This window comes from Lepidochelys kempii, chromosome 13, assembly GCF_965140285.1.
Source record: "Lepidochelys kempii isolate rLepKem1 chromosome 13, rLepKem1.hap1, whole genome shotgun sequence".
Classification (NCBI taxonomy): domain Eukaryota; kingdom Metazoa; phylum Chordata; order Testudines; family Cheloniidae; genus Lepidochelys; species Lepidochelys kempii.
Genome location: NC_136392.1, coordinates 37,752,694 through 37,780,453, shown reverse-complemented (window position 1 = coordinate 37,780,453; position 27,760 = coordinate 37,752,694). Strand labels below are relative to the sequence as shown.

General features: G+C 57.7%; 1 protein-coding gene across 1 annotated transcript; it reads right to left on the bottom strand.

The window, feature by feature from the left end:
• Nucleotides 1–96: 96 nt before the first annotated feature.
• Nucleotides 97–26,376, bottom strand: ADCY4 (adenylate cyclase 4). The gene is given in 26 exon segments (XM_078848228.1): nt 97–2,274; nt 4,922–5,046; nt 5,579–5,693; nt 5,957–6,064; nt 6,266–6,412; nt 8,903–9,061; nt 9,608–9,692; nt 10,482–10,666; nt 10,813–10,917; nt 11,145–11,282; nt 11,449–11,533; nt 11,931–12,028; nt 12,289–12,358; nt 12,743–12,829; nt 17,120–17,163; nt 17,790–17,972; nt 18,286–18,418; nt 18,965–19,053; nt 19,055–19,124; nt 20,135–20,262; nt 21,897–22,008; nt 22,226–22,368; nt 23,588–23,737; nt 24,162–24,323; nt 24,683–24,880; nt 26,162–26,376. Coding segments are annotated over 26 exon segments (3,225 nt in total). The 5' UTR covers nt 26,315–26,376; the 3' UTR covers nt 97–2,121.
• Between the last annotated feature and the right edge of the window lie 1,384 nt (nt 26,377–27,760).

The window sequence follows — 27,760 nt, the reverse complement described above, 5'->3', positions numbered from 1 at the left end:
GCAGTGTGTGTGTGTGTGTCCCTGCCAGCCCCTGCTCAGGGGGAAAAAATTGCTTAATGTGTGTGCAGCGAGTAACAGATAGCCACAGAGACACCGTTTACAAATCAGTAATGCTGTGTATTCCTACATGACCTTAAATATAATAATTACATCCACAAAAAACTAAGTTAAAAGACATTACCGCAGTCAATTTTGCACAGGGCCCCTGACTTTGGGCATTTCCTTATTTGAGCATGCTCAGCTTTGGAACCTTAATAATATTCTTTTAATGTAGCTTTTGTGGGTGATTTCCTGGGTTTTTACAAAAGGAAACTGAAAAAACAAACAAAAAAACCCTGCACAGAAATCCCCTCCTGTGGCATCCTATTGGCACGCACGTGGCCCATCAGCAGGGCTGGAATCATTGGATCCCCTGCACAGAGATCGGCAGAATAACGGGTAGCAGTAGCAGGCAGTCATCCTCTATGTGGGCCTGCACTAGAGGGGGACAAGCGTTGGTTGCACACCTGTTTGCTCCCATACCAGTGCCTTGTCTGCATACAGTCTCCCCACACCAGCACCTCCTGGCTTCCAGCCCCCTTTCCCCTATCTCCCATTTTCCACTTGTCTTCCTGGCTTCCAGTCCCAGCCTCTTTGTCCAGCCAGTCCCAGGCTCCCCACCCAGACAGCCCTAGTCTTGTTGCCCAGACAGCCCCAGTGTCTTCTGAAGTCAGACTAAACGATCTATTGCCCACTTCTGACCTAAAAATCCCCCACCCCAGCAGCTCCCAGTCCCACTGTCTCTTCTCAGGTTCCAGTCTCATTGCCCAGCCAGTCCCAGTCTCCCCTCTTGGTCCCAGTCTCCTTGCCCAACCAGTCCCAGTCCCCTTTCTAAGCTCCTAGTGCCATACTCTGCCCGCCTCCAAGCTATGCCCCCTTCCCTCCCCTCCTGGCTCTTCATTCCCCTTGCCTAACTCCCCTCACCCAATTTTCTCCCCTCTTCATTCAACTCGGGCAGCTTCCGTCTCCTGGGCCCGGCAGGGGCGCGTTGAGCGCAGAAGTGAGACAGGAGCCCTGCTCCCAGTGCTTGTCCTCAGCATCATCTTGGCCCAGAGCTGCAACTGCCGGGAAAACCCTGCTGAGCCTCAGGTACAGACCGAATGGGCAGAGGCTCTTAGCTGCCAAATTTCCAAGTTCCTGCTCTGAAGCAAGGGGGCACTAGGGCGGCTGAAAGAAAAGCTTGCCAGAGTAGATTTTTCACTCGCCTCGTTCTCCGAAACGGCTGAACTTAGTGGGCTGAAACTTTCCAGAAAAAAAATAAAATAAAATAAAATCAGCCCGGTGTGGGAAATTTCAGCGTGAGTTCAGCAAGATCACCAGAAACTGGGATCTTATAGTGGCAGGCTGCCAGGCAATCAGGCTGACTAATGGCCCTGCCTATACTAAAGCTATAGGAAATTCCCCCTACACACTCACACTCACACACACTCCCTCCCTACTCTGCACACACAATCCCCACTTAAACCTCCCCTGCCCTGCAGGCCCTGGCACACCCTGGGGAAGGATGATCTTCCCGGGGAAGCCAGTTCTGGTCTCTCCGGAAGCCGCGGTTTCCTGCCACTGATCTTGGGTAACAGGAAGCACATACACAGATGAGGCTGAGACCACAGCACATTTGGGGCCTGGGGGGTGGGGGTGGGCCGGCTTCAAGGAAGAGGGATTAAAGGGGAAGAGGGGGGACTCTCCTCATCTGGCTCCCCCAGCCCCTCACTGAGGGGGATCGTGTTATTCCGAACTCTCCCTGTACCCCCATGTTCTCTCACCCAGCTCTTCAGGGGTGTCATTCCCTTCTGAACCCCATCCACCTCAAAACAGCCCCCCTTCCATGCCTCCTTCAGGTGGGGTTCATCGCCCTGTGAGCTGCCCCCAAAGTCTCCCGCAGCCCTTCGCTTGTCTCATTGTGAAAGACTGAGTCCAGGCATCAAGTCATGACATGAGTGGGACGAATGCAAAGCCATCAGGCTCCTGTGCCAGCTCCCCCCAGTGGTGGAGAGGAAGTACTGCAGTGGGACAGAAGGAGACCAGCCCTCTGTAGGCCGTGCTGTGTCCATTTGTCCGGGGGAGGGAGAGGGAGGGAAGCTCTCAGCTGAGCATGGGGGCCTGCAGGCCAGAGCGGGACAGGTCGGTGCAGACGTAGTATGTCCGTAGCTGGCCTTTGCCCTTGACCTTGATAATCCCACGGAGGTAGCAGGTGTAACCCAGGGTCTCCAGGGCCCTGGCTGTCTCTTCTGTGACCTGGGGGGAGGAGGAGTAAAGGAGGGAAGGGAGAAAATTAGCCTTGTAATTTCAGCATCTCTCCGAGCTCCCAGGTTGGAGGGATTCTGGTGCTGCAAGCTTCCCCACAGCGATGCCATGGTCCCTGAGTAGGTCATGACAGGTAGGGCCTAGGTGAGGTTGGGGACCACACTTCCACCCTGCTCCCCCCACTTTCTTCCCTCCGGTGTGAGCTTCCCCACTGCATGCCCAGCGAGGGACCCTAGTGCGGTGAGCTACCCCACAGCAGTGCCCCCCACGACAGTGCTGCCAACTCCATATAGCAGGAAGGCACCAGACAAACCCTGAGAAGTCGCTAGATGCGGCTGTTGAAGCACTCAAAAGGGGTCAAAAATGTCACCGAACCAGATTTCCAGAGAATTCAACAGAGAATCACACACACACACAGGTGAGTATAGTCACACAATCATTCACAACCAGCTCGATAGTGTTAATCAAATCCATTCCAGGCTCTTCTTACTACGTTCTGTTGCACACCAGAAGCAACTACACCAGTACAGTCGTCATCAGGAGGGCGCCCTCTGCGCATTGGGAAGGAAACCACAGCCCTCTGCGCATTGGGAAGGGCTCTCTGTACACTGCAGCCAGGGCGGCTGGGGTTGGTTCATTTCAGCTGAGCCTCATCTTGCCAGCCTGGATTTGAGCCGGCAGGTGAGTGAAAGGGAGGGCCCAGAGCCAGGGGGAAGAGGGCATTTGCCTGACCTGAGCTCAGCACTGTAGGGAGCCAAGAAAGTAGATTTAAAAACAAAAAAATCTGCTAGCCGGACCCCTTCCCCCCACTGCCGGGGTTTCGTTTCTGAAAACAGCTGGGCCACTAAACCCAGGCCATGCCAAGGGAAGGAGTAAAGAGGAACCAAAATCAAGCTAGCTCCACCTTTGACCCTGTAGTAAGGGCTTCATCCCTGAAGGCAACGGTGCCCCCTGCCCCATTGGGGCACATGGCCCCATCTCATCCCACCCCATCTTCCATCCGTGCAGCTCTCCTTGCTGGCTAACCTGCCTCGCCCGCCCTGCTCGCTTCATTAGCCGGCTTTCCCTGCATCACACAGGCTGGGCTACCTACTACGGAGCAGGGAGAAAGAACACACAGGCCCTGGCGAATGTGCTGCTCTCACCAAAGTGCCCCTGGCTTTAGCAAATATTTAATTAGCCTCCACGAACTTCTGTTCCTCGCCTGAAGATTATAGTGATCTCAGCCCAAGACGCCCTTGTCATAAGTATAAAGGGAAGGGTAAACACCTTTAAAATCCCTCCTGGCCAGAGGAAAAACCCTTTCACCTGGAAAGGGTTAAGAAGCTAGGATAACCTCGCTGGCACCTGACCACAATGACCAATGAGAAAAGGAGGACTTGTGGCACCTTAGAGACTAACCAATTTATTTGAGCATAAGCTTTCGTGAGCTACAGCTCACTGAATGCATCTGATGAAGTGAGCTGTAGCTCACGAAAGCTTATGCTCAAATAAATTGGTTAGTCTCTAAGGTGCCACAAGTCCTCCTTTTCTTTTTGCGAATACAGACTAACACGGCTCTTACTCTGAAAAATGACCAATGAGGAGACAAGATACTTTCAAAGCTGGAGGGGGGAGAAACAAAGGGTCTGGGTCTGTCTGGGTGATGCTTTTGCCAGGGACAGAACAGGAATGGAGTCTGAGAACTTAGTAAGTAATCTAGCTAGAGATGCGTTAGATTATGATTTCTTTAAATGGCTGAGAAAATAAGCTGTGCTGAATGGAATGGATATTCCTGTTTTTGTGTCTTTTTGTAACTTAAGGTTTTGCCTAGAGGGATTCTCTATGTTTTGAATCTAATTACCCTGTAAGGTATTTACCATCCTGATTTTACAGAGGTGGGTGAAATTCTGTGGCCTGCATTGTGCAGGAGGTCAGACTAGATGATCATAATGGTCCCTTCTGACCTAAATATCTATGAATCTATGATTCTTTTTACTTTTTCTTCTATTAAAATTCTTCTTGTAAGAAACTGATTGCTTTTTCATTGTTCTTAAGATCCAAGGGTTAGGGTCTGTGGTCACCTATGCAAATTGGTAAGGATTTTTATCAAACCTTCCCCAGGAAGGGGGGGTGCAAGGTTTTGGTAGGATTTTGGGGGAAAGACGTGTCCAAACAACTCTTTCCCAATAATAAACCCGGTTAGACATTTGGTGGTGGCAGCGAAAGTCCAAGGGCAAAAGGTAAAATAGTTTGTACCTTGGGGAAGTTTTAACTTAAGCTGGTAAAAGTAAGCTTAGGAGGTTTTCATGCAGGTCCCCACATCTGTACCCTAGAGTTCAGAGTGGGGAAGGAACCTTGACAGCCCTGGAATGTGATTCCTTCCGAGGACATGCTCAGCTGAGACCTGATGACATTGACCTGGTGTGCAATAGAATGTAGTAAGAAGAGCATGGAATGGATTTGATTAACACTATTGAGCTGCTTGTGAATGATTTTGTGACTACACACATTGGTGACGTCTTTCTCTGAATGTCACTGCAATGGGCAGTGAAAGTCACTAGATTTGTCACTGGTCACTTTGACACTTATTTTCTCGCTAGGGAAACTAAAAAGTCACTAAGTTGCTAAGTAGGCAACACTGCATCATTCCTCAGACCTGGATCTTCCCCAGCACTCCAGTGCTCTCCATGCGACTCGCCACATTCACTGTGTTTCCCCAAATGTCATACTGTGGTTTCTGGGCTCCAATCACACCAGCCACCACTGGGCCATGGTTTATACCTGGAAAGGATGTGGGAAGGTGGGAGAGAGACAAATGTAGGAGGATGGGGGACACAGCTAGTAAGATTTGTGCAGGGTGAGACCACGTGAACATTTCATGAGAGCCTCAAAAATTATCTAGGATGACAGTCTGTTGGAACACCTCTGAAATCCCAGCACCGAACATCAACATTCCAGCACCCAATGTTGAAATCCTGACACCCAAATACCAAACACATTTCCCAAATCCCTACATTGTTCCTCCCCAGTCACATATCCCCAAATCAGCCATCTGAGAAGGGTCAACACTGGTCATTGCGCATGTGGTCAAGTGGGTTGGGTCATCACTGGAAACTGGGGAAGCACGGCCAGTTGAGTGAGGTCAACATTGGCCATAGTTGGTGTGCCCAACCTGCAAGGCCAACCAACAGACCCAACATTGGCCGTCAGCAGGGTCAATGTTGGCCATGCCAATGCTGGCCACATCCAATGGACAGCAAAGGTTGCAGAGCCTGGGGGAGACAGTTCCTGATCTAGGTTGGAGGGGACTCACCCACACGGAGTTTGAAGGTGTTGAAGGAGTGTTTATTGATGATATCCAGCTTGGCTATCAGGGCCACCGCGAACTCCACCATGATGCCCAGATGGGTGTAGCTCCTCTCGGCATCCTGAAGGGTAAACCCCACCACCACCACAGTGGGAGGAGGAGGAAAATCCACCAATCACAATCAGGGAACCAATGCCTAACCCCACCCACAACCAATGAGAAAACAGTCAACCCACCATCAGAGCATATGTCCAGGAGATGAGCAAGGGTCTGAGAGAGATGGGACACAGGGGAAGCTCAGGAGCTGTCACCCAGCCCCAAGGGGTTCTGGGAAACTGGGGAACACTTGGCTGGAGCTCTGGAAAGGAGAGAAAAAGGAGGTACCTGCTGATTGTCCTGGCCAGAAGTGGCATTTAATCCCGTAGCTGCCATGTAGGTGCTGCCAATGGTCTTGATCTTCTCCACGCCACTGAATTTTGGCTTCGAGAGCAGCTGCAGGATTGGAAATAACCAAGTCATTGGTCCATTCAGCCCCATCTCACTCTCCCTACTTCCCCTGGATTGGATCCTCAGCCCAACCAGCTCTATCGAGACAGAAGCCCTCTGCCCCAGATCGGCCCCATGACCCATTAACTATGTGCTGAGATGCTGCCCACTTTCCAGTGCCCAGATCTCATCTGAACCGCCTCGGACCTCATCAAAATCTGCAATGATCTCGTTGAGCAGTCGCAAGCACTCCAGTCCTTCATGGTTGACATTGGATTCAGAATAGAACTCCTTGAAGTCAGGGATGGAGGCGAAGAGGACGCAGACACAGTCATAGGATTGATGGTAAAGGTCCTGGAAGGGAGGGTGGGTGGGAGAGAGAGACAGTGCATCACTTTCTGATAACTTCACACAGAGCGTGGACAGGGCAGATAGACGCAAATCAAACCACAGCCAAAACCCACCTACCACAGCCAACCCTACCACCAACCAAACGCAAACACCCCCAGCCAACACAGACCTCACTAAACCTATCCAACCACCACAATCAGTACAGCCAATATAGTCCACCAACCCCAACCATCATCCCCTGGCAGTACACTCAGCCACCATGATCAATACCGCCCACCTGAGCCAGCCAGAGCCCACCACGACCAGCCAGCTCCAAGCAGCACAGCCATACAAACCCAGCCACTCCCAAACAATACAGCCTATCAAACCACACCCCCACCGTCCATTGTAGACCCCACCACCAACCAACACAGCTATCCAAACTCAACCAACGTATTGATCACCACAGCCAATCAAAGCCAAACATCCCCAGTGGACACAGCCACCAGCATGTACCCAACCACCCCAGTCAACACAACCCACCACAGTTAGCCAACTCCGGCAACACACCCCTCACCACAGCCAGCCAAACCCAAGCACCCCCAACACACACAGCAGCCACCAAACCCATCCAACTAATCCAAACGCAGCCCATCCCAGTCAGCCAGCAGAGCCCATTCCAGCGACCCGGCTCCAGTGAACACACCTACCGTCACAACCAATCAAACCCAAACACCACCAACTGACACAGTGCACCACAGCGAACCAACACAGTCAGTGAAACCCAACCAGCCCCAACCAACACTACCCACCAAACCCAGACAACCCACCGATCGCTAAACCCAACCAACCAGCCCCCTGCTACACCACAACCCAAAGCAAAACCCCACCAGACCACCATAGCCTCCTGAACCGATCCATCACCTCGCATGAAACAAAACCCAACACAACCAATTATTATGACCCACCCAACGCAACCACTGCCTCATTCAACAACATCACACCAAAAAGATTCCACTACACCACCACAACAGACCCCACAAGAGCAATTCAACAGCAGCTGTTGAGATGCTCAAACCAGCCAGCATGATTCGCTAGCTCAAACTCATTCAAGTTAGACCAGATGCAGAGAAGGGCGGCAAGGATGATCGGGGGAATGGAGAGCCAGTCTGACAAGAGGAAAAAGAGCTGGGTTTATTTAGCTTGAAACATAGGCAGATTGCTCTCTGTAAATGCATCGGGGGGAAACACCAGGGCCGGGGAAGAGCTTATGAAACTAAAAGACAATGCTGACACAAGAACAAATGGGATAAACTAACAAGGGAGGCAACTGAGGCTGGAGAAGATGAGAAGGTTTCTGACCATCAGACAAAGAAGGTTCTGGAACAGCCTCTAATAGGACTGGTGGTGGTGGGGAAACCCTATAGTAGTGTGAGGATGGTGCTCAATAGGGAAGACAGGGCTATCTGAGGTAGCAGGACCTGCATTTGGTGACCCAGGAGGCCTTTTCCAGTCCTACGGTCCTAAATCCCAATAATTTCAATAGGAACTGAGTGTCCATATGTTGGCAAATTTATATGGACACACGTCATGTCAGGATCTCAGGAATGAGACCCAGGCATCCAGGAGAGTTCTCCTATGGGCCCTGCTGTTCTCAGCACCACAGGTGAGGGAGTAGCATGGGAATGGGACCCAGAGATCTGGGACAACATCCCCATGGGTCCCACAGCTTTCAGCCCCACAGGGGAGTGTGATGGAGAATGGGACCCTGACATCCAAGTGACATCCCTATGGACCCGCAGCTCTCAGCCCCAGGGAGACGGGACCAGGATGGGGAATGCAGAGGTCAGATTCTTTTCCCCCTCAATGCATAATTAGCCAGATGCATTCCATGGTATTTTTTCACCTTTCTCTGAAGTATCAGGGATTGGCCACAGCTGCAGATGGGACATTGGATGGGGTGGACCAGGGCTCTGAGGTGGTTCAGAGAACCCTGGGTCTAGATGCCTGGCTGGTTAGTCCTGGAGCACATGCTCTGGGTCACCAGATTTGTGGTGGGGAAGGAACATCCCTCCAGGTCAGATTGGCAAGGATCTGGGGCGAGTTTTCACCTTCCTCTGAAGCATAGGCGTGGGATGCCTGCCGGCATCACCTCGGCTCATGTTACCAAATCAAATTCCTGCCATTGCAGGGTCCTCGGGCATGGCAGTACCTCAGTCTCTCCAGTGGCCACAACAGTTTAGCCTCCCAAGGACTGAAACACTTTGGTCTAACCCAAGCTGGGCTCAGTACAGTGGTACCTGGGTGAAGATCAGTGACTTATGTTCCACAGAAGTCAGACTAGCTGACCTAACAGTCCCTTCCAGCCTTAAACTTGGGGAAATTCTATGAATCATTAGCCCACTTCCTTCTGGCTGCAGTACCCAGCTTGGCCACCGGGTGGCAGCATTGGAGAATTGAATGGTGGCAGTCAGAAATTCCCCCGTTAAAGGGGAGGCGCGCAGCCGGGCTGACCTCGTTACGCCGGTTCTGGCCGATGAATTGCTGTGCCACGTCGGCCGGGAGCACATTCTCCAGCAGGACACGGTTCAGGTTCTCCATGGTCTCGATCTCCTCACGCTCCTTCTTGAACTTCTTCTTCCACAAGAAGTCAAGACGGCAATAATACTCGTTCTTTGAGAGAGAGAGACAAAGGGACCGGGCCCATCAGGCCCCTCAGTCCCGGAGAGGGGCGGTTCTCACCCTAATGGGCCCTGCACTTCCCAGCACCCAGTAGGAGCGACTGGGAGGGGCCCCAGGCATCCAGGATAGCATTCAACTCCCAGCACCTGGGGGGGGGAGCCTGGGACAAGGAATGGGACCCAGGCCCCAGGGACGGAAGTGCAGGGCACTCACCTGTAGGGGCACTGCAGCTCCCAGCACCCAGGGAGAGAGTGGGACCCAGGTGTCCGGGACAGCAGTACAGGAGACTTTCTTCTAGGCGGCTTGCACCACAACAGACTGGGATGGGAGACTGGACCCAGGTGTCCTGGATTGCAGTACCAGGTGCTCACCCCAGGGGCACCGCAGCAGGACAAACTAGGATAGAGAAGGGAACCCAGGGGAGGTCCCCAGTGGGCCCTGCAGCTCTCAGCCCCACAGGGGGAGAAACTGGGAGGGGAATAGGACCCAGGCGTCTGGGGTGGCAGTGCCCCACCCCTAGGGGGCGCTGTGACTCACTTGTCTAGCCAGGGCCAGCAGGGTGAAGAAGAAGACAAAGAAGGAAACGGCTCCCATCAGCTTGGGTTCCTTCAGGACCCCTGGCCTGTGGGCAGAAGGAGAGAGACCAGGTAGCAGAGAGAGTGTTGCCAAACTTTCTAATTGCTGACAACCAGTACCCCATGCTGTACCCATGCCCCGCCTCTTCCCTCGAGGCCCTGACCCTGCTCCATGTGTTTCCTCAAGACCCCAGCCATGCCCCTCGCACAGCTTCTTCCCTCAAAGCCCTGCCCACTTCTCTGTCTCTTCCCCAAGGCCCTGCTCGCTCCCCTCTCTCCTCCCACTTCCTCCTAGCCGGATGCTCCCTCCCCGCCCTGGGCTCCCTCTGCTCCGGAGCTGCAGTCTGTTGCAGAGCCTGCCTGCCTGCTCACAAGCCATAGGAGGTGGCCGTGGCTGAGCAGGGGATGGCACGGGTTGACAACCTGTTGCCTCCCCTCCTTGCCTCCCGCCACGGGTTACCGGACTTGTAGTGTCCGGTCAGTACATCTTTCTGGTAGAAAACGGGACATCTGGTAACCCTAAGCGGAGAGCAGACCTGGGCCCAGCTCGGACTGGCTAAGCAGGACTGCGTTGCGTTTGAGTGGAAGACTTCCAGGTTCTGCTGGGGCAGGGGCTATGTAGGGGGCGCTCTACCCTGGCCATCAGTGCTGGCCCCAGTGAGACACTAGGGGGCGCTGCGCTTCAGGGAGCTGGGGGTGGAGACTCAGTAGAGGGCGCTCCCTCCACACAGTCAGTGCTGGCCCTAGGGGGTGCTGTGCTGCAGGGAGCAGGGTGGGGGCGCAACGGTCAGTGCTTGCCCTAGGGGGCGCTGCAGGGGCACCGCCCCAGCAGTTACCGGAGCACGGTCTGGTTGGGGTAGAGGCGCCCGACGTAGCAGTCGGAGAGCCAGGCGTGGCTGTGGAGAAAGAGGACGTTGTAGATCACCAGGCAAAGCGTCAGCATCAGGAGCTTGAGTTCAAAATTCATGTGGAGGAAGAGGGAGCAGGAGAGGAGTCCCAGGATGCAACAGTAAACATAGTACTGTGGAGGCAAGGGGGAGGGGCATGGGGGGAAGGGGTGGGGCACAGGGAAGGGGGCAGGGCAAGGGAGAAAGGGGGTGGTGAGTTAAAGACCTTCCCAAGTCCACCTTCAAGAGCGACAGCATCCCACTGGGGCGTGAAGCTTACCGGAATGCTGAATAAGGAATCGGTTGAGGGAGATTCCCATGTGGCGTTCACCGGCACCGCGGGATTGTGGGATGGTGGAGGACACCAGGGCGTGGGTATGAAGAACTGCTCAAAGAGGAGGAGGTAATCGTAAGCAGCAAGAGGGATACAGCTGGGGATAGAACCCAGGAGACCTGGCTCCCATCCCCACCCCAATCTAACCACTAGACCCTACTCCCCTCCCAGAGCCGGGGATAGAACCCAGGAGTCCTGGAGCCCAGCCCCTCTACTCTACTAGACCCCACTCCTCTCCCAGAGCTGGGGAGAGAACGCCCCCTCCTTTGGTTACTCACGAAGTTGAACATAGCCATGGTGAGGACGACCAGGATGGTGGTGATGCCCAGGGTGACCCGGAGCCAGGGCTGGGTGCAGACGGCCGTGGAGAGGGAGGGCACCCAGTACAGCATCTTGGGGCCTTTCTGGAAGCACTTCTGGGAAAGCAGGCAGAGGGGAGAGGGGAGGGTTAGATAGCCCCCAGCCAGGAGCTGAAGGGACGAGGGATTTCCCTAGCTGGGGCATGTTGGGAGGGGGGAGAATACAAGGGCAACTCTGGAGCTGTGAGCTTCCCCACAGCAGTGACCTGCTCATCTCACTTACCGCCAGGTTCCCAGCGAAGCAGGTGAAGAGGAGGAGGATGAAGAGGAAGAAGGAGATGCCGTAGGAGATTCCTAGAGCTGGGGTCCTGGAGGAGAACAGAAGACAAACTAGAAATAATAGGGACCCCCGGGCTGGGCTAGCAGGGACTGCGGGTCAGGAGTGAGGGGCACTGGCAGAGCTGTGGGGGGGAAGAGCCCAGGGTTGGGCTATCAGGGGGCTCTGGGTCGGGATTGAGGGGCACCGGCAGAGCTGTGGAGGGGGGTTAGAGAGGGAAGCCCTGGTGATGACAAGTTCAGGAGGCATTTCTGTCCCATTAGCACCAGTTGGATGATTTATGACTCTGAGGTTCCTTGGCTCAGGGCTGGGACATGACTCCGGTTGGCTCAGACAATCCATGTGCAATGGTGGGGGAGCCCAGGGCTGGGCTTGCAAGGGGCTGCAGGTCAGGATTGAGGGGATCCCAACCCCTCTCTCATCCTCACTTGTGGGCCACCAGCATCTGGATGAGGAAGTTGGAGAGGAAGACCAGGAAGGTGCAGGCCGTGTAGTACTTGAAGGCAGGCAGAGCTGAGAGTCGATACTACATGGTGAGAAAGAGAGAGCCGCAGTGAGGGACAGTGGCCACCAGGGGGGCCATGGGGCAGAGAGTGGGTCCTGCGCGGGGGGGGGGCGGGGGGGAGGGAGCAGAGAGAGCTGCAGGAGGGACACTGGCCATCAGGGGGCCCATGGGGCAGAGCATCCCAAGTCAGCCGTCACACGGGGTTGGTGCCCTGCTTGCCCTGGGGGCTGCGAGCTTCCACCCTGGCAGTGCCCCCTCGCCCATCGGGAAGCCCAGCTCACCTCCTTCTCCATGAGTTTCTCCTTGAAGTATAGGGTGATGCGGTTAAAATCCTCTGACTTCTTCCACTGCCTGAAACAGGGTGGAGAGAGGGGAGTGGGCGGGGTCTGGGACTCCCCCCTGCCTCCACCCCCCAGATACACACATACCCCAGCCCCAGCACCCAATCCCAGCCTCTGCCCCCATCCTCTTCCTCGCTGCTCCTCTCTTCCCTCCCGCCCCATGCACCCTTCCCCCTCTGCCTTTCCCCTGCACTGATTCCTCAGCCCCTGTGTCCTGCCCCCCATGGCACCTTCTCTTATGTCCCACCGGCTCCCTCTTTCTCCCCGCTTCCCAGTTCCCCAATACCCCAGACCCTCCTCCCTCTCCCCTCCGCACCCTTTTCTCCCCATCTACCCCAAGGTCCCCCCTCCTGCCCCTCCCCATCTGCCCCCCCTCCACACCCCAGGACCCTACTTCTGGGAGTTGAGCTGTTCCAACACCTGGAAAAATTTCTCATCTACCCCATCGAGCTCCTCATCCGGCCCCTTGGGGGAACGAACCCTGAAAATAGAATGGGGGGTGGGGGAGGGAGACATGGGGGAGGGGAGAGAGCACCCTGTAAGACAGCAGTTCTCAACAGGGGTCCCGTGGGGCCCTGCGGCTAGAACCCAGAGCCCGAGCCCCAGCACCTCCCACAGGACTGAAGCCAGGAGCCGTGGGGTGGGAGGCGGGAGCAGCTGGGCTGAATTCTGGAGCCCCGAGCCCATGGGCAGAGTTGGGGAGACACGGGGGCGATGCCCCCCACCAGGCTACCGTGCAAGAGCAAGGCAGCTCCATGCCCCGGTCCACCTCCTTCTCACCCCGCTCCCTGGCCCGGTCAGAGGCGGGAAGCCACAGCTGGGCAGTGTGGGGCAGCTGCTGCTCTGGCTGGTGCCATGGGGCAGGCAGCCGCGTTCCCTCAGCTACCGCTGGTGGGCTTTGAGGCTGCTCCTCAGCTCCCAGCCCCCTTTGCTCCCGCAGCCCATAAGAGCCACTGGGGTGGGGGACCCAGCTCCCTGTCTGGCAGAGCCCTTGGGGAAGAGGGATTGCAGGGGAGCCCTCCTGGCACATAGCCCCGAGCTACACCCCCGCCCTGTCCATACACAGCCCCGAGCTACACCCCCCCCGTCCATACACAGCCCTGAGCTACCCCCTCCCTGCACCCTGAGCTACCCGCCTCCATACACAGCCCTGAGCTACCCCCTCTCTGCACCCTGAGCTACGTCCCCCTGCCCATACACAGCCCCTAGGTACCCCCTCCCTGCACCCTGAGCTGCCCCCCATCCATACACAGCCCCAGCTACCCCCTCCCTGCACCCTGAGCTACCATCCTCCATATACAGCCCTGAGCTACCCCCTCCCTGCACCCTGAGCTACACCCCCTGCCCATACACAGCCCCTAGGTACCCCCTCCCTGCACCCTGAGCTGCCCCCCATCCATACACAGCCCCAGCTACCCCCTCCCTGCACCCTGAGCTACCATCCTCCATATACAGCCCTGAGCTACCCCCCTCCCTGCACCCTGAGCTACACCCCCTGCCCATACACAGCCCCTAGGTACCCCCTCCCTGCACTCTGAGCTACCCCCCATCCATACAAAGCCCCAGCTAACCCCTCCCTGCACCCTGAGCTACCTAGGTGATGTTATCCGATTAGAATATGAGCATACAGATCATTGTTGCAACCACTGTTCTATATTTGCAGCAAATACTGGACAAAGGCTGTCAAGAGAGGTGTCTGTGAACAGGGTTTGATTCGCTGGTTATGACTACGCCATCTGCATGCATGTATCATTTTTGTATGTGACGTTCTAAGTATTGGAATACCCACCAGCTTATTGGGATTATCTGCCCCATTCTCGGCAGTTCCCCCTAATTGAATGACCGGCCACTGGGACACCTGTCACAGCCCGATAGGCCATGTAAGATATCTGCAAAAAGGTTCTCATTTGCCAGATATGATACTCTAGCTTACATGTTTGTACCACCGTTGCCCTAGAAGTTATAGACATGGCGGTACGTCTGTGTTTCAAACTTGGGCTGTGCTTCTGGGTGACACCCCCAGACAAGCTGGCGTCAGCTCTGTCTAGCCTGCCGATGCCCACTGAGGACCACACCTCCCCAGTCGACCCATTTGAGAGAAGGCAGACAGGCCTGGTGACTCAGCCAGGCCTGCAGGGGCCCGCCCATGGAGAGAGCTCAGGCTTCCCAGCCAGGTGCAGGCCAGCTTGTGTTGGAAACAAAGGAAGCAGAGGCCGCACGGCAAGAGACTATACAGGGCAGCTGCATCTTCTCCACTTTGTCTTCAGTCCTGCTTCAACCGCTGGGGGGACTTTGCTACAACCGGAAGCTCGGAACAAAGGCCTGAATGACCCACCCCAGCTGTGGACGCACTACGGAGACTTGACTTCGGCCAGCAGTTTAGCCCATCACGGCTACAAGCCTGAACCAGGAACTTGGCCAGGACTGGGTGTCATGGATCCCTTCAACCAACTTGAACTCTCATTTTTCGTTCTTTTGAGGAATAAACCTTTAAAAATGTTAGATGCTAAAGGACTGGCATGAGTGTGATTTCTGGGTAAGATTGAAATTATAGATTGACCTGGGTGTGTGCTGGTCCTTTGGGATCTGGAGAACCGATTATTTGAGGAGCCTGGTGGCAAAGAACCACTCATCTCTGAATCCAGGACTTTTGGTGGGGATGTAAGAGCTGGAATGCCTGAGGAAACTGCCGTTATGTTCTCCTGTTAGCCAGTGTGGGGAAAGAGGAGTTTACTTGTGTGGCTGGTCTGGTCTATCTTATAAAAGAATAACCATCAGTTTTGGGTTGCGTTTGCCCTATTTCTCAGCAGTTCGTCCTGGATTTGGCATCCTAGTTGTGACCCACAAAGGCACGGTTACACCCTAGCTCGCCCCTCCCTGCACCCTGAGCTACCTGCCCTGTCTTCACCCTGACTCTGAGATAGCGCGTCACACAGCCCCTAACTACCCCCCTCCCTGCCCCCAACCTACCCCCTCCCTGCACCCTGAGCTACCTCCCATCCATACACAGCCCTGAGCTACCCTCCGCCCACACACAGCTCCCAGCTATCCCCCGTCTGCACCCTGAGCTACCCCCCGCCCACACACAGCCCCTAGCAACCCCCCGCCTGCACCCTGAGCTACCCCCCGCCCACACACAGCCCCTAGCAACCCCCCGCCTGCACCCTGAGCTACCCCCCGCCCACACGCAGCCCCTAGCAACTCCCGCCTGCACCCTGAGCTACCCCCCGCCCACACGCAGCCCCTAGCAACCCCCCGCCTGCACCCTGAGCTACCCCCCGCCCACACACAGCCCCTAGCAACCCCCCGCCTGCACCCTGAGCTACCCCCCGCCCACACACAGCCCCTAGCAACTCCCGCCTGCACCCTGAGCTACCCCCCGCCCACACACAGCCCCTAGCAACCCCCCGCCTGCACCCTGAGCTACCCCCCGCCCACACGCAGCCCCTAGCAACTCCCGCCTGCACCCTGAGCTACCCCCCGCCCACACACAGCCCCTAGCAACCCCCCGCCTGCACCCTGAGCTACCGCCCGCCCACACGCAGCCCCTAGCAACCCCCCGCCTGCACCCTGAGCTACCCCCCGCCCACACGCAGCCCCTAGCAACTCCCGCCTGCACCCTGAGCTACCCCCCGCCCACACACAGCCCCTAGCAACTCCCGCCTGCACCCTGAGCTACCCCCCGCCCACACACAGCCCCTAGCAACTCCCCGCCTGCACCCTGAGCTACCCCCCCGCCCCACACGCAGCCCCTAGCAACTCCCGCCTGCACCCTGAGCTACCCCCCGCCCACACACAGCCCCTAGCAACCCCCCGCCTGCACCCTGAGCTACCCCCCCGCCCACACACAGCCCCTAGCAACTCCCGCCTGCACCCTGAGCTACCCCCCGCCCACACACAGCCCCTAGCAACCCCCCGCCTGCACCCTGAGCTACCCCCCGCCCACACACAGCCCCTAGCAACCCCCCGCCTGCACCCTGAGCTGTTTTCAACCTTTTTGAGCTGAGCCCCCCAACCTTTCCGTTATAATTTTTGGTTGAGCTGAGCCCTCCCCACCCCAACCCAGATAGGCTGCGGGGCCTGCTGAGGTGAGTCAAGGTGGGGAGGTGGCGCTCCCTCCTTGGACCCTGCCAGGGGGAGCTGGCTTAAGCCCGCTGACCCCTACCTCACCCCCTGACCCAGAGTTCCCCCTCCCCCCCTGTTGTGGGGGGCCTCAGAACACTGAGAACCCCCGCTGTAAGGGACAGTGACCCCAGGAGGCAGTAGTGGGGGTCGCCCCAATATGCCATAGGGGACCAGTGCCAGGGAACCCCCAAACTCAGCCCACTACCTCCAAAATCACCCCAACACTGACCCCCTAAAAATGCCCACTGTGCCCCAAGTCTAAACTCCTTACTATCTCCCCCACACTGCCCCAATTCGCCGGCTTTCCCCAGCCTGACCCCCCCAAATTCAGCCTCTACACTGACCCCCAATTCCTCACTTCCCCACAGCCTGACCCCTAAAGTGACCTCCGCACTGACCCTCCAATCCCCACTGAACCCCAGACAGGCTCAACCCCCCCACAATCACCCCCGTCTCTACCCGTTGGAACCAAGACCCCCAAATCCGCCAAGGAGGGGGGAAGAAGAATGAGCATCACAATTTGGGGTTCGCTGATTCAGAGGGGGAGGCGTCTGTGGGCCAAACAAGGAGTCCACCCCTCATTGCCTCCCCCAGGATAGTCATGCCCCCCTGAAATTTTAAGGGACAGGAAGGGGATACACCTTACCGCTCCACTGTCTTCGACTGGGTCAGGGACCCCAGAGAGCTCTCCTGTGGAGAGAAAAGGGAAGGGAGGGTCAGATTTATGGGGTGTTGTGCTGCCCCTATAGGGGGACTCAGTGTAAGACAGCTCCCACTTGTGCTACCCCTTTAAAGCACGGCATGTCTCAGTCTCTGCTGCTGCCCCCTAGTGGTGTGTGAAGGAACTGAGAACTGGTTGGTTAAATAGTGTGTGCGGGGGGGTGTCTTGGCAGGGGGGCACCGGGCTGCAGGGAGTGCGGTGGGGGAGGGCTCGGCAGGGGGGCGCCGGGCTGCAGGGAGTGCGGTGGGGGAGGCTCCACTCTGCAGGGAGTGCGGTGGGGGGGGGCTTAGGAGGGGGGCGCTGGGCTGCAGGGAGTGCGGTGGGGGAGGGCTCGGCAGGGGGGCACCGGGCTGCGGGGAGTGTGGTGGGGGAGGCTCCGGTCTGCAGGGAATGCGGTGGGGGGGGGCTCGGCAGGGGGGCGCCGGGCTGCAGGGAGTGCGGTGGGGGGGGGGCTCAGGAGGGGGGCGCCAGGCTGCAGGGAGTGGCACGAAGGGGGTCGCTGGGGGGATGCCGTGCCGCAGAGAGCAAGGCTGGGGTGTGGAGGAGGCTCAGCACGGCTCACTCCGTATCAAACACCTCCCCCTGCTGGACACACCGAATGGTTGTTCCTGGTGAATCCTGGCTGATCGGCTGGGATGGTATCGAGGTGCTTGAGGTTGGCAAACGGCTTGGCAGCCCCCCAGGACTCCAGGTAGCGGGTCATACGGACAGACGCCCTCATCTTCTGGCCCTCCCCAGGCACCGGGGACAGGGTGTTGTTGCAGCTTTCCGCTCCCACCTGGTGCCATGGAGAACAACAAAACAGCCAGAGAGAGACACGCTCACCCCCTATCCCATTCCCTGCCCCCCATGTGCCAACCAGTCCCCAATCCTGGGCCCGGATGGGAACCAGCACCCTCTCAAGGGGACAGGCTCTGTGTCCCATTCCCTGCCCCCCTGAACCAACCCATCCCCCATCCCAGGGGCTGGATGGGAACCAGCGCCCCCTAGAGGGGAAAGGCTCCCTATCCCACCCCCACCCCCATTAACCCTTTGTGCGCTAATCTTTGCATCAGCACCAGTTAAGTGTCCTGTCGTCGCCATCGACTCACCCAAGGGTCAATGACCAGGAAAGTCTTTACTTTGTTCTCCTTCAGGAAGGGGTCACGCTGCCAGCGACAGGTTTCCTCCACAGCATAGACCCCTCCCAGGTGAGACAAGGTGGCCTCGGTTATATGCACCCTCCTGTGGAAGAGAGGGCATGCAATTCCTCTGTGCACCAGTAGGGGGCAGCATGCCACACACACACACACTTATGCAGGCTGTGATTTTTCCAAGCTGATGCCTCATTTCTCCTGGGGAGGCTTTGAAAATTCCCGGCATAATTCCCACTTTCCCCTTCAGGGGGCAGCACCCCCCGCAGAGACGCAGGATAGTCCTTCCATCACCAAGAGAGGGCGGCAGCGCAGCGGCATATAGTTCCTCCACGTGCCACTTGGGGGCAGTGCCACATGGATATGCAGTTCCTCCATGCACCATTAGGTGTCAGCACAACATAACACAACACACTACATGGACTTTTCTCCATTCCTCATAAGGGGGCAGCATGACACAACATACACCGATATGCAGTTCCTCCATTCACCACCAGGGACAGCATTAAACACACACAAACACATGCTATATGGAGTACCTCCATTCACCATCTGGTGGCGGCCCAACACTCACAAACACACGCGTTCCTCCATGCATCATGCATCATTAGGGGGCACCCCCATGCCCCTCTCTCACCCTGGCACTCCTCCAGCCTCCATGTGGTTAGCCAGTGTCACATCGTGGGACCAGACATCATACTGCCACTTCTGGAGTCCTATGACCCCCGCACAGCACGTTCCCCGAGTGCACCCCGACCCTCATGTTGATGTCCACACCAGTGGCATCCCGTAGCTTCCTGGGGGGAGGACAAGAGATCATAGAATCATAGAATATCAGGGTTGGAAGGGACCTCAGGAGGTCATCTAGTCCAACCCCCTGCTCAAAGCAGGACTAATCCCCAATTAAATCATCCCAGCCAGGGCTTTGTCAAGCCTGACCTTAAAAACTTCTAAGGAAGGAGATTCTACCACCTCCCTAGGTAACGCATTCCAGTGTTTCACCACCCTCCTAGTGAAAAAGTTTTTCCTAATATCCAACCTAAACCTCCCCCACTGCAACTTGAGACCATTACTCCTTGTCCTGTCCTCTTCTACCACTGAGAATAGTCTAGAACCATCCTCTCCGGAACCACCTCTCAGGTAGTTGAAAGCAGCTATCAAATCCCCCCTCATTCTTCTCTTCTGCAGGCTAAACAATCCCAGCTCCCTCAGCCTCTCCTCATAACTCATGTGTTCCAGTCCCCTAATCATTTTTGTTGCCCTTCGCTGGACTCTCTCCAATTTATCCACATCCTTCTTGTAGTGTGGGGCCCAAAACTGGACACAGTACTCCAGATGAGGCCTCACCAATGTCGAATAGAGGGGGACGATCATGTCCCTCGATCTGCTCGCTATGCCCCTACTTATACATCCCAAAATGCCATTGGCCTTCTTGGCAACAAGGGCACTGCTGACTCATATCCAGCTTCTCGTCCACTGTCACCCCTAGGTCCTTTTCCGCAGAACTGCTGCCTAGCCATTCGGTCCCTAGTCCGTAGCTGTGCATTGGGTTCTTCCATCCTAAGTGCAGGACCCTGCACTTATCCTTATTGAACCTCATCAGATTTCTTTTGGCCCAATCCTCCAATTTGTCTAGGTCCCTCTGTATCCTATCCCTGCCCTCCAGCGTATCTACCACTCCTCCCAGTGGAGTGGTTGCAGCCCATTGGAGCAGGCTCTGAAGCCCATCACAGCAACCAAGGGGTGGGCCACCCGCACAGCATACTCTCAGAGGTGTGGATCTCTCTTGGCAGCCATCCGTACTCACTTGATAGCCTGGCACATATCCAATCCCATCTTGACGCAGTTGCGTGCGTGGTTGGGGAGCGAGACCGGCAGCCCCGAGACGCAGTAGTAGCAGTCACCCAAGATCTTGATGCGCATGCACTCATTGTCCTAGAGAGAGGGGGAAGAGAGGGTCTGTCCTTCATAGCAAGGCAATTCTGGTCCTCTCCTCCCAAATTCAGAGTTCAAAAAGGAGAGAAGCAACTATAGGATAACCCAGTCTGATCTCCTGTATACCCAGGGACTTTCACCCAGTTCCCCCTGCAGTGACCCAGTCACTTGGGTTTGGCCAAAATAGAGTTGCTTCCAGCCTGGATCAGAAACCTTCAAGAGGTGGGGAAGCCCCTCACCACCTCCCTTGGGAGTTTGTTCCATTGGTTAATCACCTCCACTCTTAGAAATTCAGATCTTATTTCCAGTTTGAATTTCTCCATCTTTAGCTTCCAGCCGTTGGTTCTTGTTCCTTCCCTGGTAGATTAAACCGGGGTTTAGTACCTCACATTTGCTCCCCCGGGAGGTCCTTGCACATCTCTCAGGCTTCTTGTTGCCAAGCTCAACAGAATGAGCTCTTTATGTCTCTGGCATTTTCTCCAGCCCCCGAAATTATTTTGTGGCTCTTCTCTACCCCCGGTCCAAGCTCCCAATGTCCTTTGTAAGAGGTGGGCACCAGAACTGGATGCGGTGTCCCCGTGGTAGTCTTCCCAGTGAGGCAAAAATCACCTCCATTCCCACACTCGCCGCTCCTCTGCTATACGTCCAAGGATCACGTTCTCTTGGTTTGCCCCAGCATTGCACTGGGAATCCATGCTGAGTTGCTGGTCTGCTCTGCCAGCGCTCACGAGAGAAACACACCAGGTGAGGGAGAGGTGTTACTGACGTTCAGGAGCAAAGTTGGCACAAGAACAAATGGATCTAAACTGGCCACCAGCAAGGTTAGGCTTGAAATTAGATGAAGGTTTCTCACCATCAGAGGAGTGAAGTTCTGGAACAGGCTCCCAAGGGGAGCAGTAGGGCCAAAGACCTAACTGGCTTCAAGGACTGAGCTGGATAAGTTTCTGGAGGGGATGGTCTGACAAGGTTGCGTCCGAAGGCATACGGCCTCATCCATGTCGGCTAATAGTAAATATCTCCAATGTCTGGAGACGGGGAGGGCTCTGAGCCACGACAGAGGTGTGCAGGAGGTCCGACTAGATCACAATGGTCCCTTCTGGCCTTCAAGTCTATGACAGAGATGTGAAATCCCTCCCTCCTGCGACCCCTGGCTGATCCTTGGAGATCTGGGTTTCGTGCAGGGGAGAGGGGGTCCCCTGGAGGCCCCTGGAGAAAGTAGGAGGTCTTTGAGCTGGAGGTGGTGTGGAGTCCCTAAGGGGTCTCAGTCTGAGACAGTGGATCTCTGGGAGGCAGGGGTCCCCATCTCCCCCTGGGGGGAGGGAGTGGAGGTGTTTCCATGGGGGTGCAAGGGCACCCTGTGGAGTGAAGGAGGGTAGGGATGGCACAGAAGGGGCCTGATCTCTGGAACGGTGTGTAGGAGGTGGATCCATAGGGAGTTCAGGGGGGTGTCTCTGGAGGTGCTGGGGGTGGGGGTCCCACAGGACGCAGGAAGGGCCCCCCAGTGGGGTGGAGAGGTCCCAGGGAGGTGCCGGGGTCAGAGGTCTACTGATGAGGGGTGCAGAGGTGTAGGGAGCTTCTGGGAGGCTGGAGGTTTTTTGTGGGGGGGGATGAGGGGGGAGATCCGGCTGTCTTACCTTGGCGATCTGGTCAAACTTGCCAAAAAGTTCGTTGAGCATCAGGACCAGCTCTTTTGGGGAGCACTCGCTGGCCAGTCTTGTGAACCCCACGATGTCGGCATACAGGATGCTGTGGGGGGAGTTAGGAAGCGGGGGAAACAGCATCAGGGTCCTGGATGCAGGGGTGAGAGTTGGGGAGACATGCCCTAACCCTGCTCCACCGCCCTGGCAGCCCTCAGAGAATAGGGTGCTTATAAAAGGGGATCATGGGTTCACAACACCCATCCCCCCTGCGCCCTGCTGTCCCCTCGCAGCGTGGGGTGGGGTGGGGATGGGGGGTTTGGTACCTGACGTTCTTGTGGTGCTTGACGTAGAGGTTGTGGAAGTTGTTTGCGCTTTCCTGCCGCCCCCCGTCCCGCAGTCGCTCGATGATCTCGGCCTTCATCTCCATGGCAATGTACGCGGGTAGGATGGAGAGAAGGAGGTGCTCCTGGGTGGGGGGGAGGGAAGGTGTAGAGAATGAGTGAGAGGCATCAGGGGTGGGGATGGATGGATGGATGGATATATATTTATGGAGATGGGGTTTGATGGATAGATGGGTGTGTATATGGAGGGAGGGAGGGAAGGACAGATATGCGTGGGTGGATGGATGGGCATGGGGATGGGGAGGGATGGATGGGAAGGTGGGTGAGTGGATATGGGGAAGGAGGGAGGGAGTGATGGATGTGTATGGGCTGGCGGAGGGAGGGAGGGGTATGTATGGAGATTAAATAGACCATTGAGTATGGGGACGGATGGACGGAAGGAAAGCTATGGGTGGGTGGGTGCACGGATGGGGGTGGGGAGGAAGGGCAGTGCATGGAGGCTGGACGCATGGATACACAGATTTGACTCGGAGAAGGATTTAAGAATTGTGGTGGATAGTCAGCTGACACCCTGCGGCCAAAAGAGCTAATGGGACCCTGGGAGGCATCAACAGGGGAATCTCGAGTCGGAGCAGAGAGGTAATTTTACCTTGGGATTTGGCCCTGGTGCGACCGTTACTGGGATCCTGTGTCCACTTCTGATGCCCACCATTCAAGAAGGATGGTGATAAGTTGGAGAGGCCTCAGAGAAGAGCCACAAGAATGATTCAAAGGTTGGAAAACCTGCCTTTGATTGATAGACTCAAGGAGTTGAATCTATTGAGTTTAACAAAGAGAAAGTTCAGGGGTGACACGGTCACAGTCTTTCAGTACTTACGTGGGGAACAAACACTTAATAATGGGCTCTTCAGACTAGCAAAGGTCTAACACGATCCAATGGCTGGATGTTGAAGCTAGATAAATTCAGACTGGAAATCAGGTGCAGATTTTCAAAGGTGAGAGTAATTGACCGAGGGGCATGGTGGACTCTCCATCAGTGACAATTTTAAAATCAAGATGGGATGTTTCTTCTAGATGATCCGCTCTAGGAATTATTTTGGAGTCGGTCCTCTGGCATGTGTTGTACAGAAGCTCAAACGAGATGGTCACAGTGATCCCATCTGGGCTTGCAAGGTATGAATCTGGAGATGGGATGGATGAAGAAGGGGGAGAGATGGAAGGGCTGTGTCTGGTATATCAGTGGATGGATGGAGGGGTTATGTGGAAATCAGATAGATGGAAGGACAGAGTGGGTATGCGAAGGTGAGACAGAGGGACAAATATGCAGGTATCCCCCGTCCTCACCTGGTGCCGTTTCTCAGACTCCAGCTTGACTCGGGACTGGATGAGTTTGAAGGTCTCCTGGAAGGTCTCCTGCAAAGCCACCTCCATCAGGTGCTTGTGATAGGCCCCCACCAGGTTGCCACAGATGAAAATCACGGCGTTGGCCAGCAGCTGTGGGGGGTGGGGGTAGAGAGGAGGATGAGATGGGGCTCAGAGGTGGGCATGAAAAGGGAGATGGCTTTGGGAATCTATGGGGCAACTGGGTTGGATGGATGGGAGAGGCGATGGAGATGGGGATGAGGGTGTGTGGGGGGGCAGCCTCTACAGGACAATTGGTGGGAGACAGGGGATGAGACGCAGCTAGGAAAGGGGTCAATATGGGGAGACAGGGAAGCTAGAAGGAGGGGGTCAGGAGACAAGGGGGGTTCTGGGAAATGCAGGACACCAATAGGACATGGGGTGGGTAGGAGCTGGGCTAAGGGTCGGGAGGGGGCAGTGAAGGGAATCAAGGCAAGAGGGCAGCAGGGCAGAGAGGGAAGGTGTTGCTGTGGGGGAACAAAGGACCGCAGGGGAGCAGCGGGTAGGGGGCTCTCACCTGCACAGCCAGCTCAGCCCGCGACCCCCGCCCAGCTGACAGGTAGACACCCAAAACAATGATGTGGGAGAGGGAGGAGGCGAGGCCAGCGACCACGGCATCCCGCATGCACACGGGCAGCATGGTGTAGACAGTAAAGATGATGAAGAGGAAGAATGAGACCTAGAGGGGGGAGTCAGGCCAGGCAGGTCTCAGCATGGAGCCCCTATTTCCATATAGCCGCCCCTTCCCCACCCCCACCCTCTGCTGCCCCCTGGTGCCCATTATACCATATAGCCGCCCCTTCCCCACCCCCACCCTCTGCTGCCCCCTGGTGCCCATTATACCATATAGCCGCCCCTTCCCCACCCCCACCCTCTGCTGCCCCCTGGTGCCCATTATACCATATAGCCGCCCCTTCTCCACCCCCACCCTCTGCTGCCCCCTAGTGCCTATTATACAGTACAGCCGCCCCTTCCCCACCCCCACCCTCTGCTGCCCCCTAGTGCCCATTGTACAGTACAGCCGCCCCTAGGTCTCACCTGGTCCCAGGCACTGACCACGCCGCTGGTGAATACAAAGATGTAGCCCATGGCTAGGAGGCAAGCCCAGATGATGGCCGAGAAGACCCGTGTGCATTCCTGGAAGATGCTCTCGATGCAGACCAGGATGAGGATGAGGGAGAAAACAGCCAGGGCCACGAATAAGGTGATGAGGAAGCTCAGGTTGGAGGAGAATTCCTGGGGATCAGACCCATGGCAGAGTGAAATTCCAGCCACCACAACGCCCTTTTGGGGCACAGGGGGTCACCGCGGTGCTGGGGGCTCACTAGGGGACACTGAGCCGCACGGTGTGCAGCTGCAGTCTTTGGCCATTGGGTGGTGGTGTTGGTCTATTAACCCTTTGGGGAGCAGCTAAAGATTTCTGGGGGCTGGCAGCCTAGGGGAAGACAAACCCCTGGCCCCCCAACTTGGTCGGCTTTTAACCAGCCTGACCAGGTCACCTGGCTCCCTCTCCCCCAGTCCCCCTCAACCTCTGCCTCCCCTGGCACCTGCAAGCTCAGAGGATGGACTGGGGGCGGGAGGCGCGGTTGGGGGCCGGGGGAGGGGGGATGGGCGGGGGGGTGCGGTTGGGGGCCGGGGGAGGGGGGGAGGGGCGGGAGGCGCGGTTGGGGGCCCGGGGAGGGGCGGTTGGGGAGGGGCGGGAGGCGCGGTTGGGGGCCCGGGGAGGGGGGAGAGGGGCGGGAGGCGCGGTTGGGGGCCCGGGGAGGGGCGGGAGGGGCGGGAGGCGCGGTTGGGGGCCCGGGGAGGGGGGATGGGCGGGGGGGTGCGGTTGGGGGCCGGGGGAGGGGGGGAGGCGCGGTTGGGGGCCCGGGGAGGGGGGGAGGGGCGGTTGGGGGCCCGGGGAGGGGGGGAGGGGCGGTTGGGGAGGGGGGAGAGGGGCGGGAGGCGCGGTTGGGGGCCCGGGGAGGGGCGGGAGGCGCGGTTGGGGGCCCGGGGAGGGGCGGGAGGGGCGGGAGGCGCGGTTGGGGGCCCGGGGAGGGGCGGGAGGGGCGGGAGGCGCGGTTGGGGGCCCGGGGAGGGGGGGGAAGAGGTGTGGAAGGGACGGGGATCCTGGAGGATGGCTCAGAGGTCTGGGGACAGCGGGGGGACGGGTCATGGGCCGGGGACAGCGGGGGGGCGGGGAAGAGGGCTCTGGGATCCGGAGGCCACCAGGGCTTTGAGTGGAGAAAGGGTTGATGGGGGGGGGAGCGGGGAGAGCATGGTGGGGGCAGTGGGGAAAAGAGGGGCAGGGGCCGGCGTGGGCTGGATTGGGGAAGCTGGGGGGGGGGGCAGTGGGGATGAAGCGGGGAGGGGGGGGGGCAGCATGTCCCAGCGGGGCAGCAAAGGGGAGGGGGCGTGACTGGGGCCCGGTAGCGGACACAAGACCCCCAGCAGTAGACTCCACCGTGGGTCACTGGGGGGGGCAGTGCCCCATCCCTTCCCGGGGCCCCCTTCCTGCCCCCCCGGCCGGCCCCTCACCCTGCCGCTGGCCAGGTGGGCGGCGAGGAGCGCCAGGCAGGTGCCCAGCACCAGCACCAGCAGCAGCAGCAGCGGGTACAGCTGGCTCAGGCTGTAGTAGGTCTCGTAGAAACGCTCTTCCCGCTGGGCCGGGGGGCGCCGCCGCCAGCCCATCCTGCCGCGGGGAGACCCCCCCCTTCCCCAGCCCACGCCCCTCTGGGCTGCCCCAGCCTCACCGCTCGGGGCCCCCCCTGCGCCTCCCCCCTGCGCCTCCCCCGAGGGATCGCCCCCTTCCCTCCCTGGGGGGCTCCCCCACCCCGCGCGTGAAAGGGTTAACTGGCTCCCCTCCCTCTATCCGGGGGGCCAATGCGGCAAAGGGGGAGGGGCCCCTCCTAGGGAATTTTGGGGTTGCAGAAAGTGGGGGGGGTCTTCAGGACACTCGGCGAGGGGGAGGGGTTCTTCGCCAGTCTGGGGAAGGAAAGGAAAGGGTTAATGTCAAGCCTGACCCGCAGCCTAAACCCCACACCGCCCAGCCCTGGGCTCCCCCCGTCCCTCCGCCCTGCCGGGGCCCCTCACACCCGACCCGCAGCCCCGATAGCCCAGCCCCGCCCCCCCCAGCTCTGCCGGTGCCCCTCCCTCCCGACCCGCAGCTCCTGCCAGCCCAGGGCTGCCCCCCCCCTCACCTTTGCCCCACAATGTCTCTCTAAAGCCCTAGGAGACAGATATTCCCATTTTGGCTACACGCTCTATCTATCTTTCCATCCCCCTGCACCCGTCTGTCTGTCTGTCTAAGGGGAAGGATGGCCAGTGGTTAGAAAGCAGTGACCTGGCTTCGGTTCCCAGATTCCCCCCCCCCCGCCTCAGTTTCCCCACTTTCACAATGGGGACCGTGGACCCTTCTCTGTCTCTCCGGGAGGCTGCCCAGATGGGGGGGTTAAGCTTGGGGGGTGCATAGGCACAGCCCCCCATTTAAAGAGACGTTCCCCCATAGATTATACCCCCCCACACACACCCCTGCTCCCCTATGGGGCACCCCGGCCCAGATCTCCTGCCCCCTCACCTGGCGGCTCCAGCTCGGGGAAGACCGAGATTGTCGCTTCTCCGCTCTGGCCGCGGGAGCTGGGATCCCCTCCCACACCTCCCTCCCCCTCATCCCTCCGCCTTAACGCTTTCACGGCCGGGGCGGAGAGACCGGCATGGGGAAGGGGACCCAGGCGTCCGGGTCAGCTGGGGAAGAGACCGGCATGGGGAAGGGGACCCAGGCGTCCGGAGGGGAGCCCCCAGAACTCCCTCAGATGTCACGGGGGAGAAAGGAAGACCGGGAAGAGGACCCAGGAGTCCGGGTTTTCTGGGGAAGAAACCAAGAGAAGGAAGGGGTCCCAGGAGTCCGGGAGGGACCCCATAGCTCTCGGCTCCCAGCACGAATTGGACGCAGGTGTCCAGGAGGGATCCTCCGCAACCCCCTCAGATCTCAGGAGGAGGGGAAGCGAAGATGGGGAATTGGACCCAGGAGTCCGGGGTGGCAATGCTCACCCCACCTTCGCTTGGGACGGCGAGCTGTGACCCAGGCTCCGTGGGGTTAACTGACTGGGGGAGGGGCGGAAATTATCCGCCCCTCCC